Below are 15579 nucleotides of genomic sequence, written 5' to 3'. Positions count from 1 at the left end.
ACAATGACGTGTTGAAGAAGAAGAAGTAACAAACACAAAGTAGAAGAAGGTTACTGGAAACATCGCTCGAACTATCTGTCATCATCGAAATTCTCTTCCGACGACCACATCAACGTTTTTTGTTTATTGTAACATCATTTTTTTATAGTTGGGTGATTTTGTGTAATTTTATCAAATTTTAAAATTTTTTAAAAATTATTTTATTAATAACAAAAGTTAAATACCATTTTATCAACATTATAATTTTTTAAATACCGATTTAATATTCACCTCTATTATATATTGAGCCAAGTTGTTCTTCGTTTTGTGACTCTTGTAACGAATTCCAATTCCAATTGAAATCTACACCACTAGTCAAAATTAGTTTGCTAACTAAAAGGCAATAAATAAATCTTCACCCAATATTAGTCCCTACTATTCTACTACTACCACTACTTCAGAGTTCAGAGGTCTAGTTGGCAGGTTAAGACACACTATCTTCGTTCCTCATAAGTACCAAACACATTGAAATTATTGACTATCGAAAGTCATGGTCTGAACTCAATGAACACTGCTTAAAACATTGACCTTTTTGTTGGAATATGAAATTGGTGCCCAATTAGCATTAAGAAACGTAAAAGAATAGCTAAAACCGCGTATGGGTAGGGAAATCAACGCCACTGTCTCCATGCTCCATGTGGTAGTAGGCCTCCCTCTCGCTATCCCAACTCTGTTATTTGTATCATTCCTCTAATATAAATAATTAGAGTTACACAATTCATGTTTTTATAAAATTTCAATGCATGTGAATGTGATGTGATTATTTCTGTAATACTCTTTAGAGTCAAAGCAAGAAGTTTTAGATGATCTAATACTTTTTTTCTTACATTTAAACTTTTAAGTGATGAACCTTTTTTATTTTTATCGTATGTTTAAATTAACATTAGCCAATTGCTTCCTAATATTTTTCTTTATTTTATATAGATGCCTGTATATATTGTTTTATTTTTGGGTAAATATCTATCACAGCTTCTAATAATTTTTTGAAAGATTTTGAAATCTTTGACAAGAAAAAATATCCTTTTCAATATTTGATATTTAATTTTGTAGGACTAATTAGTCTCTCTATTAATAATCTCTCTTAAAAATATATTTATGTGACATGTTAATTACTAATATATTTTTTATTTAATTTTTATAAATAAAAACAAAAACTACTAATATTTTTTAGTTTTATACCTTAAATTTAACTAATGCATTTAAAAAAAATAACAAAAATATAAAAAAGGTAAACAGTATTAATAATTATCTTTAAAGACAACGAAACTTCTAAAAAAAATATTTGCCAATTCTAATTGACTTTTAATAAATAAATTAATAATTTAATATATTATATAAATTTATTCTATTAATGTAAAAAAATATTAATAAAAAACTAATTAATTTTATAAAAATAAAAATAAAAAATAAAAAAATATTTTATTTTTATTAAAAATTTCGTTATTTTTCGAAATAATCATTGAGCGGTTTAGAGTTCTTTTCCTTTTGTTAATGTTTTCTTCTCAATCCATCCACTTCCCAATTTGACACTTATATATTACACATTTACACTATTAGAGATCCTTTAAACTCTTTTTCAACTCCATATTCTCTTTCATACCATGCGCCCCCTACATGGCCCATAATAAAAACCAGTACAAACTATAAAACCATTCACTCATTTCACTGCCATCACTCTATGACAGCAATACACTCTTATCCTCCACTACTTTCCTCCCTCTCCCCCTAATTAATATAAATTCTTGGGTAGGCTTTTAGGCCATTCTCCATTACTGTAGAATCATATCTTCTTCGAAATTAACCATACTCATACACATACCCTTTCCCCTTTAATCAGATCCTGAAGTTGAAGCCAGTGTACATTCACAAAATGGCTCCACGTGTGTACATTGGTTTCAGGCAGGTACTCTTTCTTTCTGTTCTGTTGCTCCTTTTTGCATCAATTTGTTTGAGTGAGCCTCAATCCAAAGCTCTATCTAGTGATAACAGTGGTAGTAGCATGAGAAGAAGAATGTTATTGGAATTTGATTCAGAACAAGAAGAGGAGTCCTATGAGCCACCCTTGAAAAAGAAACCCACCACCACCACCAAGCTAACTAAAACCAAAAACGACGGCGTTGGTTCCTTCAAGAACCAAACCAAAACCATCAAATCCAATATCAACAAGAAGAATCAAACCAAGATAGCCAAAACCACCGTCACCGACACTTCCCTCAAGAAGCTCAACTCCACCACACTCAAAATCAAGAAGAAGAAGCTCAACTCCACGTCAAAATCCTCTGCTTCTTTATATCTTTCATCTCAAACTAAAGAATCGTTGGATCCATTAAAATCAAGCTCCTCCAAGAACAAAACGACAAAAACCACCGGCACCACTAAGATAAACCCTGATCAGATCCAAAATCCAAAAAAATCGAGCAGCAACAAAACCAAGAAACAATCACAAGCCAGTAACAACGACGATTGGGTTTTCGATCAGGAGGAGAATCAAAATGACGAATTAGCCCTCTCCGATTTCAAAGATCTACCAATCAAGTTCCAACAAACACTCCTCCCAGACCTTGAAAGAATCTCAACGACCTCAAAGCTTTACATCACGAAAGCGAACAAAGAAATCACCAAGGGCTTCAAACCCTACGTTGGGAACAAGTACGCACCCACCATAGCCACGTTGCTATCATGCGCCTTCGTTCTTATCCCATTGCTTCTCGTGTCTCTCCTCTTCAACAAGATCAAAACCTATTTCTCTCTCCAGAAACTCTTGATCTTCATCCAAGCCTATCTCTCGATCTACTTCTTCATTCTCTGTCTTTCCTCCATTGTTACCGGTCTTGAGCCGTTGAGGTTTTTCTACGCTACTTCGCGGTCCACGTACGTTTGCCTGCAGGTTCTTCAGACGCTGGCTTATGTATTCTACCTCCTCCTGTTGGTGATGTACCTTGTTCTCGTGTTTTCTACTGACTGTGGCCTGGGCTCCAGGCTATTGGGCCTGGCCCAAACGTTTGTGGGCTTTTCAGTGGGCCTGCATTACTACATGACGGTGTTTCATAGGGTCGTGCTGCGGCAGGCGCCAAGGACTAATTGGAAGGTTCATGGGATTTATGCCACGTGTTTCTTTCTGATTTGTTTGGTGGCCAGGGCTGAGACGAGGAAGAAGACTTACTTGGAAGAAGGTGGGGAAGAAGGGAAGGAAAATTAGATTAAATTTCAAAAAATTTAATTACAGCTTATACTTTATATTTATATACAACGTTGATTAATTAAAACAAAAATTGACGTTGCAAATTATTTAATCATAGCTGCAAAAACCGAAGTTGTTACTCATAATGTATAATAATGTAATGCCGCAAGGCTTTAATTTTTTGGGCTTCTATATATATTTATTCCACAGATATAATAAGTTCGAATTCAGGAAAAATAATATAGTGTGTAATTATATTTTGCCTTTTGATTTAAGGCTTCATGAGTAATTATTAGTTTCTGATTATTTAATTCTTTTCCCGTTTATGTTATCTCCATTTGCAGTTTTAGGTCACCAGAAAAGATATTTCTAAGGTTACAACTTTAGGCGTAAAATATCATATAAGGCTGATAGTTTTTTTAAGGGTTAATTAACTTTAAGTTAAGAAATAATATTTTAAGAATAAATAATATTTTGAAGCTTATGTTTATAAGTTATAAGCATAACTAATTATTTTATAGAAGTGTAACAAATAATTGTACTCAACTGATTATAAAAATGTTCAAAAATAAAAAATATAAACAATAATTATTTCGTACTATTTTTAAAAAATTTATGAACAAATACGAAAATTATACCATTTAATAAAAAATTTATTTAAAATTCTTTTTCAGTTAAATTATCTAAATTAAATGTAAATTATTTGTTATCATATATAATTATTGCTTATATAAAAATCAATTTTGTCAAAAAAAATAATTATTAAAATAAAGTATGGTCTTGAAGTTCTTAAACAAATCTAGTGAGTAGTGACAGTAAATATTTACACCGAAATATCAAATATGTCTGTTTCATATCGGATATTTCAATTTCAATACCACCGTCATATGCTTTGTGTTTCATTTGCTTTGACACATACGTATATATGAAGCATCACCTTTTAATACTGGTTTTCCTAAAAGTGGCTTTAATTTAATTTGCATGGGATCTGTCTCCATTTTCTCTTTTTTCAATAATAATATTTTAGCCATAGGGGATTCTCTTTCTGCTTTCATTTAACGTGGTTTGGGATATCATCATCGTTATATGTGTTTCCGCGTTCTACAGTGTTGATGCCTTCTTTGTTTAATATTTGCCAAAATTGCGTTCATAACTAATTTTATTTTATATCCCTAAGTCTATCTGATATAAGCTGAGTCAAGCTTTATGATCTATGTATCCTTGGCTTTTTTTATCCATTCAATGGTTTGTACGCATGGAGTCAGAATATAATAAATACACAACACTAGTCGTATTTTTAATACACTTTAATTTTCATACAATTTCAAGTATAAAATATTATATATTACGTAGTATTATATTAATAAAAAATTTATTTTTTACATCACCTATGTCAATAATTATCTAAAAAGTGGATACAATTGAATAACTATCATACAAAAAATTTACATTTCTTATTTTTTTTCTCTTTAATTGATACTAAACAATTATGATATATCTATCTACTTATTCAGTAAATAATTATAGTAATTACTTGTGTTATTTTCTATTTGTGCAACGGTTATGGTACTATTATTTTAAGACATGCAAAATCTTACCAAATAACTTAAGTTAAAACAAACTTAATTTAAATATGTTATTAAGATATTAAGTACATATTGTATGTAAAACCATCTTAAAAATAAATAAGATAAATCTATTATCTATTATATATTATTAATTTTATAATTAAAATTTATCACATGTCATTCTCTCATTACAATTAAAATCAATTTTTTTTTTAAAATAAAAAAATTCTCTCTTCCTTTTCCTCTCTTTTTTTCTATCTTTTCCATTTTTTCACCTACTCTATTTCTCTTATTCCTATACTCATTCTATCTTTTTTATATATCATCATCAATAATTAATAATAAATTTAACAATCAAAATATATAATATGATATTTTTTAATTGTAATTAAAATTAAAATTAAAATTAAAATATTGAAATTGAAATTGAAATATAATAATATTATATTACTAATTTAACAACCAATATATATCACATGACACTCTTATTAAAACTAAGATGAAATATTTCTTTTAAAATTAATAAATTTCCTTCCTCCATCATTTTATCTATCTCTCTCCTTCTCTATTTCTCTCTACCCTTTCCACTCTATATATAACTTATAATTTAAATTTTATTTTACTAATTTGATAAACTAAAAGTGTCACGAGATATTTTTTATTACAATTATAATAAAAAAAATTCTCCAAAATTAATAAACTTACTCTTTTTTTTTCTTTATCTTATCTCTCTTTTTTTTCTCATTATCTATTTCTTAGCTTTTTATATTTCTGTTCTACAAAAGATAAAATTAATAAAATAATATAATTCAAATAGATTCATAAAATTATAAAAAAATATATTAAATTTATAATTAAATATAATTAAAAAATAATCTAATAATATTATTTATATAAATATTTTATTATTATTATATGCATATTTTTTAGTTTTTTGTTTAATTTTAAATTTTTATCGTTTATTTTCTAGTATATATTTTTATTTTTATTTTTTAAATATTTATTAAATATAATTTAGCTGATAGAAATGTTTTTATATAATTCTTTTTGTAAAAGTAGTTTAATTTTATAAATATTTATTTTTTTTATAATCTATAATATTAAGATAAAGTCGATATAATTTTAAAATATTTATGTTTTCGTAATATTATTATGAATAAAAATATTAGTATTGTAATAAAAATATATCAAGAATGTATTGTAATATGTTTATTAAAATTATCTCAAAAAAAATATATTTGTTTTCTAGATGCTCGGTGAGAGAATTCGGCTTAACAGACGGGTTGATGATATTCAATTTAAACTAAAGTAAAACGCAAATTCTAATCATGAAATTTGAGTAGGGGCAGCTGGGTGAAGAAACATTACTTAAAAAGCATGTATCGAATACATAGGAATTGTTGTTAAAATATCTGTATTTCATTTATTATATAAGCTATTTACATAACTTGATGAAGCACCGACGGGGTTCGTTACCATTTCAATTTGTCGGTGCTATATACGCTGGACAAGTGGCTATACCCATTTTTGGAGTATGGTAACAGGAGCACACATTCAATATGCTCTAGGCATGTACACGAAGGTCGAATTTGATAGGACGGAAATTTCAATTCAATCTTTATAATCGTTAATTTTAATTAATATATATTATTGTTTGGTTGAACGGTTTTCGGACGGTTCGATCGGGTGAAGATTTGAGGAGGCAGAAACGCTTCGTTCGCGATTGTGTTGGGATCGGATCTGCCGGGTAGCCGAGCTCTTGTTATGAAAAGAGGGGGTGTCACCTGCAAAGATACCCCGACGCCCTAGTCAGTTAGTGTGCAGGTGAGAAATAGGTTAAGTGGAATGTGTGACGTACCTTGGGAGAGGGGTAGGACCCTCCCCTTATATACTATGTCAGATGTGGGTCCCACGAAGGTAGAACCCACCTTCTTCGAAGTTTCCTTGTACAGTTGTGACGGCCAGCTGTCCCGGACGCGTGCTCAGGCCGGATATGAGTGCATCATTCGATCGTTCAGGTCGGGTCGACCCAAGTTCCCTTTGGGCCAGGCCGTAACAGTGCCCCCAACGCGTCAGCAATAGTTGCGTGGGCTATTGGTGGCGTGTTATCTCTGACTTCATGCGTTGTCGCCAAGTCGGCAGTCCGTGGGGGGGAGGGACGTATCTCTTGCGCGCGTGCCTGTTTGTTGCTGGGGCGATCATTCACCGCCTCGTTTTTCGTGTCGAGCATTAAATGCTCATAATGGGTTTAAAACCCTTCGTGCAAAGACTGATATGCCCCTCGGCTTTCGCGCTCCTTTTGGTGGTAGTTTTAAAACGGTTTTGTGACGCCTTTGGTATTCATTTGGCGTTTATCCCTTCGTTTCCAATTCAGCCATCCCCATCTTCTTCTCCCTCAACAGTTTCAGAGCATTGTTGTTGTCTTCCTTTCGGATCTTTGCTATCAGTACAGGTAATTCTGCATCTTTCTTATCCTTTTTCGTTGTTTTTTTTTGCTTCTGCCATTGCTTCCTTTTTGTGCATGCCATTTGTTTTAGCTTTGCATGATGGTTGATCTTAAGCCCTAAGTAGGTGTATTAGGAGGAGGTTGCCATTCTAGGGTAGGTTTTGTTTGGGTGTTATCTTTTAGCCGTGTTTAGCCTTAGTTGCAGAATAGATTGAGTATGGCTTCTGCATTCACTCCGAGTACCCGACCTCTTAGACTGACTGGATGGTCCCGCGGCGTACGACCCCTACGCCTGGGTGGTTTCCGACCTGAGGGACTCCCCCAATCAAATGGGCGAGGATGAGCTCACTGAGTTCCACCAAAACGAGTACTTATGCGGCGGTACCGACGAGGAGTCTAACTACGATGTCTACGTCCCGGCTCCCCACGAGCGTTTATATGAGATCAACTTCAATGCTCCCCGAGTTGCCGACTGGATTTGGTTCTATAAATTCATGTTTACTCAAGTGGGGGTTCGTATTCCTTTCTCCGCCTTCCAAATGGCGCTTCTGGGCCGGATTTCCGTGGCACCGTCGCAGCTGCATCTGAACAGTTGGGCTTCAATCCGCTGTTTCGAGATGGTTTGTGAATATCTCGAGCTGCTGGTGTCTGTGGAGGTTTTTCTTTTCTTTTTCAACCTTACAAACCCTTCGAAGGAAGGGAAATATAAGAAGGGGTTCATGTCCTTCCGATATGCCCAAAGTCGAAGGATTTTTGGCTTGTTTGAGGACTCCTACCATGGGTTCAAAGATAAGTATTTCAAGGTGCGTCCCGTCAAAGGTCGTCATCCTTTCTGGTTGTCGTTAGAGGGGGAACACCTCATCCCGACGTATTGGAGCTTCGGGGCGGGGTCCAATGCCTTTATTAAAGTGTCCTATAAGGGTATGTCCGCCGTCGACAAGAAGATTGCCGACGTGTTATTGGCAGTCTTCGGGAGGAATCATGTGAATCCTCACCTCCTCATGGGTGATCGGGAAGTCGGTCGGAACTATATTTGTGAGCAGTTTTAACTTGAGCTTTACTTTCGTTTCTTGCTTTTTCCAATACTCCCTTGTGATTAAACCATCATCTTGTCCTGTTTCAGTGGGGATGTCTGCCGAGGTGAAGGGTCTCCCTGACTTGTTCCAGACATTTTTGTGCGTAAGTGACGATGAGGCAGCCAATGAGAAGTCGGCTCCTCCCCCCGAGGACAAGAGCAAGGCCACTTCCGAGCAGGGGGTTGTGGCCGATGAGGTCGGTAACTCGGTTCAAGATGCCCTGGCTCGCAACGACAAAGAGGTGCGCGTTTTCCCTTCCACGAAGTGGTCGATACTGGGGGTTCGACGTCCAACCCAGTAGCTGACGATGAGGTGGAAGAGGTGCCCAGCCTCAAAAGGAGGAGAGCGTCCAGTAGTCCCGAGGGGGTTCATACTGTGATGGAGAAAATTTTTGACGTCGAGAATTTCATAGATGCTCAGTTGATTCCCGGCACTGAAGAGCATTTCCACGAGTCATCTCTTGCCGGGCAAGCAAGGTGGATGTATCGTACCCTCCTGCGTGGCGCAGTGATAGCTCGGAAGGCCGAGTTTGAGCTGTCTGGGATGGAATCTCTCCGCAAGAGGTTGGAATCTGCCGGGAAGGCCAACAATGCTTTTAAACGCGAAGTTGAAACTCTTCGGGAGCAACTTACCCAAGCTAATGAGAAGCTCCAAGCCGCCGAAAATAAGGCCTCTGTTGCTGAGAAAAAACTGGAACAGTCTGATGCCACCGTTTCACGACTTGTCGAGCGGGAAATGGCTTTGGAAGGTCAAGTCGGCGTGGCTCAAGGGCGAGTGACCGCACTAGAGAAAGAACGCGACGAGGCTGTTCTGGCGAAGGAGGCTGCCGAGACTGAGCTTGCGGGGTGGAAAACAAAGTATAAGGAGGTCGTTAAGCAGGGGAAAGGTGCAATACTGGCGACTGAGAAAGCCCTTAAGGCTCAGGTCAAAATCGTTGCCCCTGACTTCGACACGTCGGCAATTGGTGTTTTCAAGATGATCAAAAACGGCAAGATTGTCGACATGCCTAGGAAATGATTTGTTATATTGTGTAACTTCGTGAAACTTTTTGTAAGTTGTTTTGACTTTCATGAACAACTTTTTTGGGTCGTTTGCCCGTCTTATTGTAGTTAACACTTTCCTGTTCGTCTAGTTGTGTCGTCGTTTATATTCAGCGTTGTTATTCGTACTATTTTTATCGTATTGATGGTATTCTAGCTGAGCCAGGTCGTGGCTCTTTAGTGTAGCCGTTTGTTGTTGCGGTAGTTGACGGGCTCCCGGGGTGATCAGTCTCGGGGCCGCATATTATCGTCGCGTTGTGTGGAGTTCATTTGCGCAATGGGTTGTCCAAGAAAAGTAAACAAACAAAAGTTTGACAAGTATATTTTAGTCGGTAATTGCACAAAATGTCTATAAGCCAAAGCAAAAAGTATAATTTCATGGATTGGCTACTTAGCTCATTTGGTCGGTAGGTCGTTACGCGTGCTAGGAGTAGAACCTTCTCAAGTTACTCGCGTTCCACGTTCTTTGGATCTCTTTACCATTGAGCCTTTCCAACTTGAAAGCGCCTTTGCCAATCACCTCTTTAACTCTGTAGGGGCCTTCCCAGTTTGCCGTCAGTTTGCCCTCTCCCGGGGTCGGTAAGCCGATGTCATTGCGCCTTAAGATGAGGTCGTTTGGTTCAAACTCTCTTCTGAGTACTTTGGTGTTATAGCGCAGGGCCATTCTTTGCTTCAGCGCTGTTTTCGTCAGGTGGGCCATCTCTCTGACTTCGTCTATTAGGTCCTTCTCCCACAGCTTCCCCCACTCCCTTCAAAAGTAGTCGTGGGCTCGATTCCCCGATTTCCACGGGTATTACCGCATCTAGCCCATATGTTAGTCGAAAGGGAGTTTCTCCGGTAGATGACTATTCGGTTGTACGGTACGACCAAAGGACCGAGGCAAGCTCGTCGGCCCAAGCACCTTTTTTATCATCCAGCCACTTCTTAAGTCCCAACAGGATGATCTTGTTTGCGGACTCAACCTGTCCATTTGTTTGGGGGTGTTCAACTGAGGAGAACTCCTGCCTTATACCCAGGCCTGTCAAGAACTCCGTGAACTTCTTGTTGGTAAAATGTGTCCTGTTGCCGAGATAACGATCTCCGGGATGCCGAACCGTGTTATCACTTGTCTCCACATGAACTTCCTGCAATTGGATGAGGATATGCTGGCCAGAGGCTTGGCCTCTATCCATTTGGTGTAGTAGTCAATGGCGGCTATGAGGTACTTGACTTGTCCCGAACCAACCGGGAAGGGCCCCAAGAGGTTGACTCCCCATTGTGAGAATGGCCGGGAAGACGTTAACAAGCTTAGCTCGGAGGCCGGTGCCTTGTGAAAATTGGCGTTCTCTTGACACTTGACGCACTTTCTAACAAATTCTTTAGAGTCTGCCATCATTGATGGCCAATAGTATCCAGCTCGGATTAATTTTCTTGCTAGGGCTTTGCCCCCTATGTGATGGCCGCAACATCCTTCATGGACTCCCCTGAGGACGTAGTCCGTTTGGTCGGGGTGTAGGCATTTCAATAGGGGCTGGTTGAGTCCTTTTCTGAACAACTGACCCTGGATGATCGCGTACTTGGCTGCTTCCCTTCTCAGTTTCTTAGCATCTTTTTCGTCGTCAGGGAGTTTGCCATTTTCTAATAAGCTGGTGATGGGGTCCAACCATGAGGGGCTTAGCCTTGACAGGTGCAGAGTGACTGCCGGCTCCCTCATCATACCTTGGATGAGAGATCGGTTACCTTCTCCCGGTTTTGTGCTAGCCAGTTTTGATAGGAGATTTGCCCGTGTGTTCCTGTCTCTTGGAACGTGGTGGATCGTGACCTCCTCAAACCTCTGGCTCAAATCCTTGACTTTCTCCAAGTACTTTTGTAATAGTGCGTCTCTGGCTTGGTAGCTCCCGTTTACTTGGGAGGTGACGACTTGTGAATCGCTGCATATTTTCAACCTTGTCGCTCCAACTTCCGTTGCTAGGGCTAAGCCCCCTATGAGGGCTTCGTATTCTGCTTGGTTGTTCGAGACGGGGAATTCGAACTTGATCGACTGTTCGTATACGACCCCGGCTGGGCTTTCCAGGATGATCCTGGCGCCCCCGGACGTCTGATTGGAGGCTCCGTCCACGTGGAGCTTCCATCGTGTGCCCGTCTCTTCGGTTGGATCTCCCGTCACTTCTACCAGGAAGTCAGCCATCACTTGCGCCTTGATTGCTTGCCGGGGTTCGTATCGTATGTCATATTGGGAAAGTTCAATGGACCAAGTTATCATCCTTCTCGCCAAATCGGGTTTTTGGAGTACTTGTCGGATTCCTTGGTCCGTCCTTACGACAACCTGGTGACCTTGGAAGTATTGTTTTAACCTCTGCGAAGAGGTCAAGAGTGCCAGAACTAGCTTTTCCAGTTTGTTGTACCTTAGTTCTGCCCCTTGTAGGGCTCTGCTCACGAAATAGACTGGCTGTTGAGCCCTTCCTTCTTCTCGTACCAAAACCGCAGCCAGGGCTTCTCCTGTTATGGCAAGGTATAGGTATAATGGCTCCCCGGCCTTCGGCTTCCCGAGCACAGGGGGTGTCACCAGGATTTCCTTGAAGTGTCTAAAAGCTTCCTCGCATGCGGGCGTCCATTCGAATGCTATCCCTTTCCTCATGAGGTTAAAGAAGGGTAGGGCTTTTGTTGCCGAAGCTCCGAGAAAACGGGATAACGAGGTGAGTCGTCCTGCCAATCTCGCAAAATATTTTGTTCATCAGCCTTTGGTATCTTGTCCTCGTCGGGTCGGTGCATCGGTATCTGATTGTAGCCGGAGTAGGCGTCCATGAAGCTCAGATACCGGTAGCCCGCCACCGCGTCGACGAGTGCATCTATGTTGGGGAGGGAGAAACAATCTTTAGGGCATGCCTTATTGAGGTCGGAGTAGTCTACACACATTCTCTGTTTGCCGCTGTGCTTTTTTACCAGAACTACATTCGAAAGCCAAGTCGAGTAGTCTAGTTCCCGTATAAAAGCTGCTTCTAGGAGGCTGGCCGTCTGCCTGGCCACCTCCTCCGCCCTCTCCCGCGACATCTTTCTCCTCCTCTGGGCTACCGGGCGGGCTTCCGATTTGATGGCTAGGTGGTGTGACGTGACTTTGGGGTCTATGCCCGGCATGTCAGCCGGTGTCCAGGCGAACAAATCCCCATTGGCCCTGATCATTTCTACCAGAGGCTCTTTCAATTCATGTGGAAGGTTTCTATTGACAACCGTGAACTTTTTCTCCGTGTCACCGACCTTGAACTTTTCCAGGTCCCCCTCTGGTTTTGGTCTGGGCTTGTCGTCAACCCTGGCGTCTAGGTTAGCCAGGAACACTCCCGACTCCTCTTTAGATTTCTTCCTTAGGGAGAGGCTGGCGTTGTCGCAAGCGACCGCCGTTCCTAGATCTCCCCTTATGGACCCTATAGATCCGTCGTCGGTGACAAACTTCATGACTAGTAGCTTTGTGTTGATTATCGCTTCAACATCGTTAATCGTCTTCCTCCCCAAGATGATGTTGTAGGCCGTGGAATCTTGGAGAACCACGAACTCAGCCATTGCCGATTTTCAGCCTTGGGCCTGTCCCACAGAAATCGGTAGGGATATCACTCCATCTGGCTTGATGAAGTGGTCTCCTAACCCGATGATCCCATGCTGGTGAGTCGATAGGTCGGCGTCCCTTAACCCTAGTGCGTCGAACACGTTGCGGAACATAATGTTCGAGTCTGCCCCCGTGTCGACAAGGATTCTTTTGACGAGGCCGGTTCTCACTCTGGCCGTGATGACCATGGGTGGATTTTCAAGGGCCTCGTCGAACCATTGATCTTCCGGGCCGAAGGAGATAGATGGGGGCTTCTTAGAGCTTCGCACCAGCGAGGAGGAGACCGCCAGGACCTTGGCGTCTTTCTTGTGCGCCGATCTCGACCTTGGCGCGGTATTTTTGGCAGTTACTACGTTTATCACAGTGAGACCGTGGTCTTTGTCTTCTGGCTCTTGTCGCCGCTTTGCCGACCGGGTCTTGCCTTCCTCGTCTTGGTCGCGATGTCGCCTCCTCGGCTCCCTTATAAGATGGGAGAATTCTATTAGTTTACCATCCCTTATCGCTTGCTCTAGTGCATCCTTCAAGTCAAAGCAGTCTTGTGTTTGGTGCCTATAGCCCTTGTGGTAGTCACAGTAGAGGCTCTTGTTTCCCCCCGTACGTTCCTTAAGTGGTCGGGGTTTTGACAAGATTCCTTTCTGGCTATTTGCTGATAAACTTTCATGATGGGAAGAGCGAATGGAGTGTAGTTGGTGAATTTTTTGATCCGGGGAAATGGTCTGGATGCCTTGCTCGGCCCTCCCTCCCTGGCTTGCTCTTTCTGTCTTTCTCCATTACCTTGTTGCCTAGGTTGATTGTAGCCGGAGTGTCGTTTATTGGCAGCCATGACCTGGCTGACTTCCTTGTCATTTATGTATTCCTTAGCTACCGTTTGGATCTCGTGCATCGTCCAAACCGGTTTCGTGGTGAGGTGTTTTCGGAAGTCCTCGTTGAGGAGGCCGTTCGTCAGACAGAAGCTGGCCACCGAGTCGGTTAGGCCGTCAATTTCTAAGCATTCGCCGTTGAACCGGTCCAGGTATTTTCTGGTCGGCTCCCCGGACCTTTGGGTTATCCCGAGCAGGTTGATCGGGTGCTTTGTCTTTGCTATTCGTGTTGTGAATTGAGCTAAGAAGGCACGGCAGATGTCCGAAAACCCATAGATGGATCCCTGCGGGAGGCCGTTAAACCATCGGATCGCAGGTCCTGCCAGGGTGACCAGGAAGGCCCGGCACCTCACCTCGTCTCCTACTCCCTCCAGATTCATTCTAGCCTCGAAGGCCGTGAGGTGTTCCAGAGGGTCTTGGGTTCCATCGTACCTCATGTCTGTTGGTTTGTCGAAGTGCTTCGGCAACCGGACCTCGAGGACGGATCAATGGAACGGGGTGGCGCCCATTATCACGGGTCGCCGTGTCCTCACAGGCCTCCCTTCTCCATCTTCACGATCTCGCCCCCGGGAGTAGATGATTGTGTCGTTTCGTCTTCTCGGGATAGGCGAATCTTCTCGGGTGCTTTTCGCTTCCGTTCTGGAAGCGGAGGCGTGTCGGGGGCGACTTCGGTGGGAATCTCTCTCTCGGCTTTCAGGAGACGGGGAGTAGCTAGGATCGGTGGTTCGTCGATCATGTTCCTGATCGGCTAGTTGTCGTTCCAGGTTCTGGACCCTATGGCGTAGCTTTTGCATTATTCTGGCGCTGTCACCGCCAGTTCCTCCGAAGGGTCGCATTCCTGTGCGTGGTTCAGTGTGTTGTCGGGGGGGACCTTCGTTGCCCTCTCGGTGAGGCGACAGAGGCTGCCCCTTCTGCGCCGGCTGCTCGGCCTTGGTCTCCAATGCCCGGCACGACGTCCATTTAGGCGTCCCCACAGACGGCGCCAATGTTCGGTTGAACGGTTTCCGGACGGTTCGGGTGGAGATTTGAGGAGGCGGGAACGCTTCGTTTGCGATTGTGCTGGGATCGGATCTGCCGGGTAGCCGAGCTCTTGTTATGGAAAGAGGGGGTGTCACATGCAAAGACACTCCGACGCCCTAGTCAGTTAGTGTGCAGGTGAGAAATAGGTTAAGTGAAATGTGTGACGTACCTTGAGGGAGGGGTAGGATCCTCCCCTTATATACTATGTCAGATGTGGGTCCCACGAGGGCAGAACCCACCTTCCTCGAAGTTTCCTTGTACAGCTGTGACGGCCAGCTGTCCTGGACGCGTGCTTGGGCCGGATATGAGTGTATCATTCGACCGTTCAGGTCGGGTGGTCAATGGGTCGGGTCGGCCCAAGTTCTCTTTAGGCCAGGCCGTAACAATTATATATATTTTTTATAATTCAGATCAACAGTTAAAATAATTAGTGTATTAGTATTTTTAATGTACTTAAAATATTTTCTATAATTTTTATTAGATAGGATATAATATCTGTATTTTTTAGTATTGGATCAAATATATTTGTAGAATAGAAACTTATTTAAAAATATATTTTTATATAAAAATTTTAATAAAACTTTTTTCGTATTTTAAAATTTATTTGTTCCTAAACCAGCAACACTAATACACATATCCTTCTTCACCACTAAGAAGTTATGTTTTTTAATATTATATATATAAATTATAATATATATAAATATCTTTCATCAAATAATTTATTTTTATTTAATTTATTTTAATTTTAATTATAAATTTATTTATTTTTAAA

The 15579-nt window shown here is 40.9% G+C and overlaps 2 protein-coding genes across 2 annotated transcripts; one reads left to right on the top strand and one right to left on the bottom strand.

Annotated features, from left to right (window-relative positions):
• Nucleotides 1–1260: 1260 nt before the first annotated feature.
• LOC112715183 (uncharacterized) lies at nucleotides 1261–3531 on the top strand. The gene has a single exon (XM_025766952.3). It carries the CDS (start codon nucleotides 1910–1912, stop codon nucleotides 3236–3238), a length of 1329 nt encoding a protein of 442 aa, XP_025622737.1. The 5' UTR covers nucleotides 1261–1909; the 3' UTR covers nucleotides 3239–3531.
• A 9362-nt stretch (nucleotides 3532–12893) lies between these two features.
• On the bottom strand, nucleotides 12894–14224 carry LOC112717331 (uncharacterized). The gene is made up of 2 exons (XM_025769396.1): nucleotides 13702–14224; nucleotides 12894–13573 (listed from the first exon to the last, which is right to left on the bottom strand). Exons 1-2 carry the CDS (start codon nucleotides 14222–14224, stop codon nucleotides 12894–12896), a joined length of 1203 nt encoding a protein of 400 aa, XP_025625181.1.
• Between the last annotated feature and the right edge of the window lie 1355 nt (nucleotides 14225–15579).

Source organism: Arachis hypogaea, chromosome 10, assembly GCF_003086295.3.
Source record: "Arachis hypogaea cultivar Tifrunner chromosome 10, arahy.Tifrunner.gnm2.J5K5, whole genome shotgun sequence".
Lineage (NCBI taxonomy): Eukaryota > Viridiplantae > Streptophyta > Magnoliopsida > Fabales > Fabaceae > Arachis > Arachis hypogaea.
The sequence above is the reverse complement of the archived record's forward strand: the minus strand, read 5'-3'. Positions and strand labels throughout refer to the sequence as shown.

Coding starts and splice junctions, on each gene's coding strand:
- LOC112715183 (XM_025766952.3), top strand. CDS start 1,910: ATGGCTCCACGTGTGTACATTGGTTTCAGGCAGGTACTCTTTCTTTCT.
- LOC112717331 (XM_025769396.1), bottom strand. CDS start 14,224: ATGAGGTACGATGGAACCCAAGACCCTCTGGAACACCTCACGGCCTTC. Junction 13,574..13,701: donor CAATCAACCTAGGCAACAAG/GTAATGGAGAAA, acceptor AAAGTTTATCAG/CAAATAGCCAGAAAGGAATC.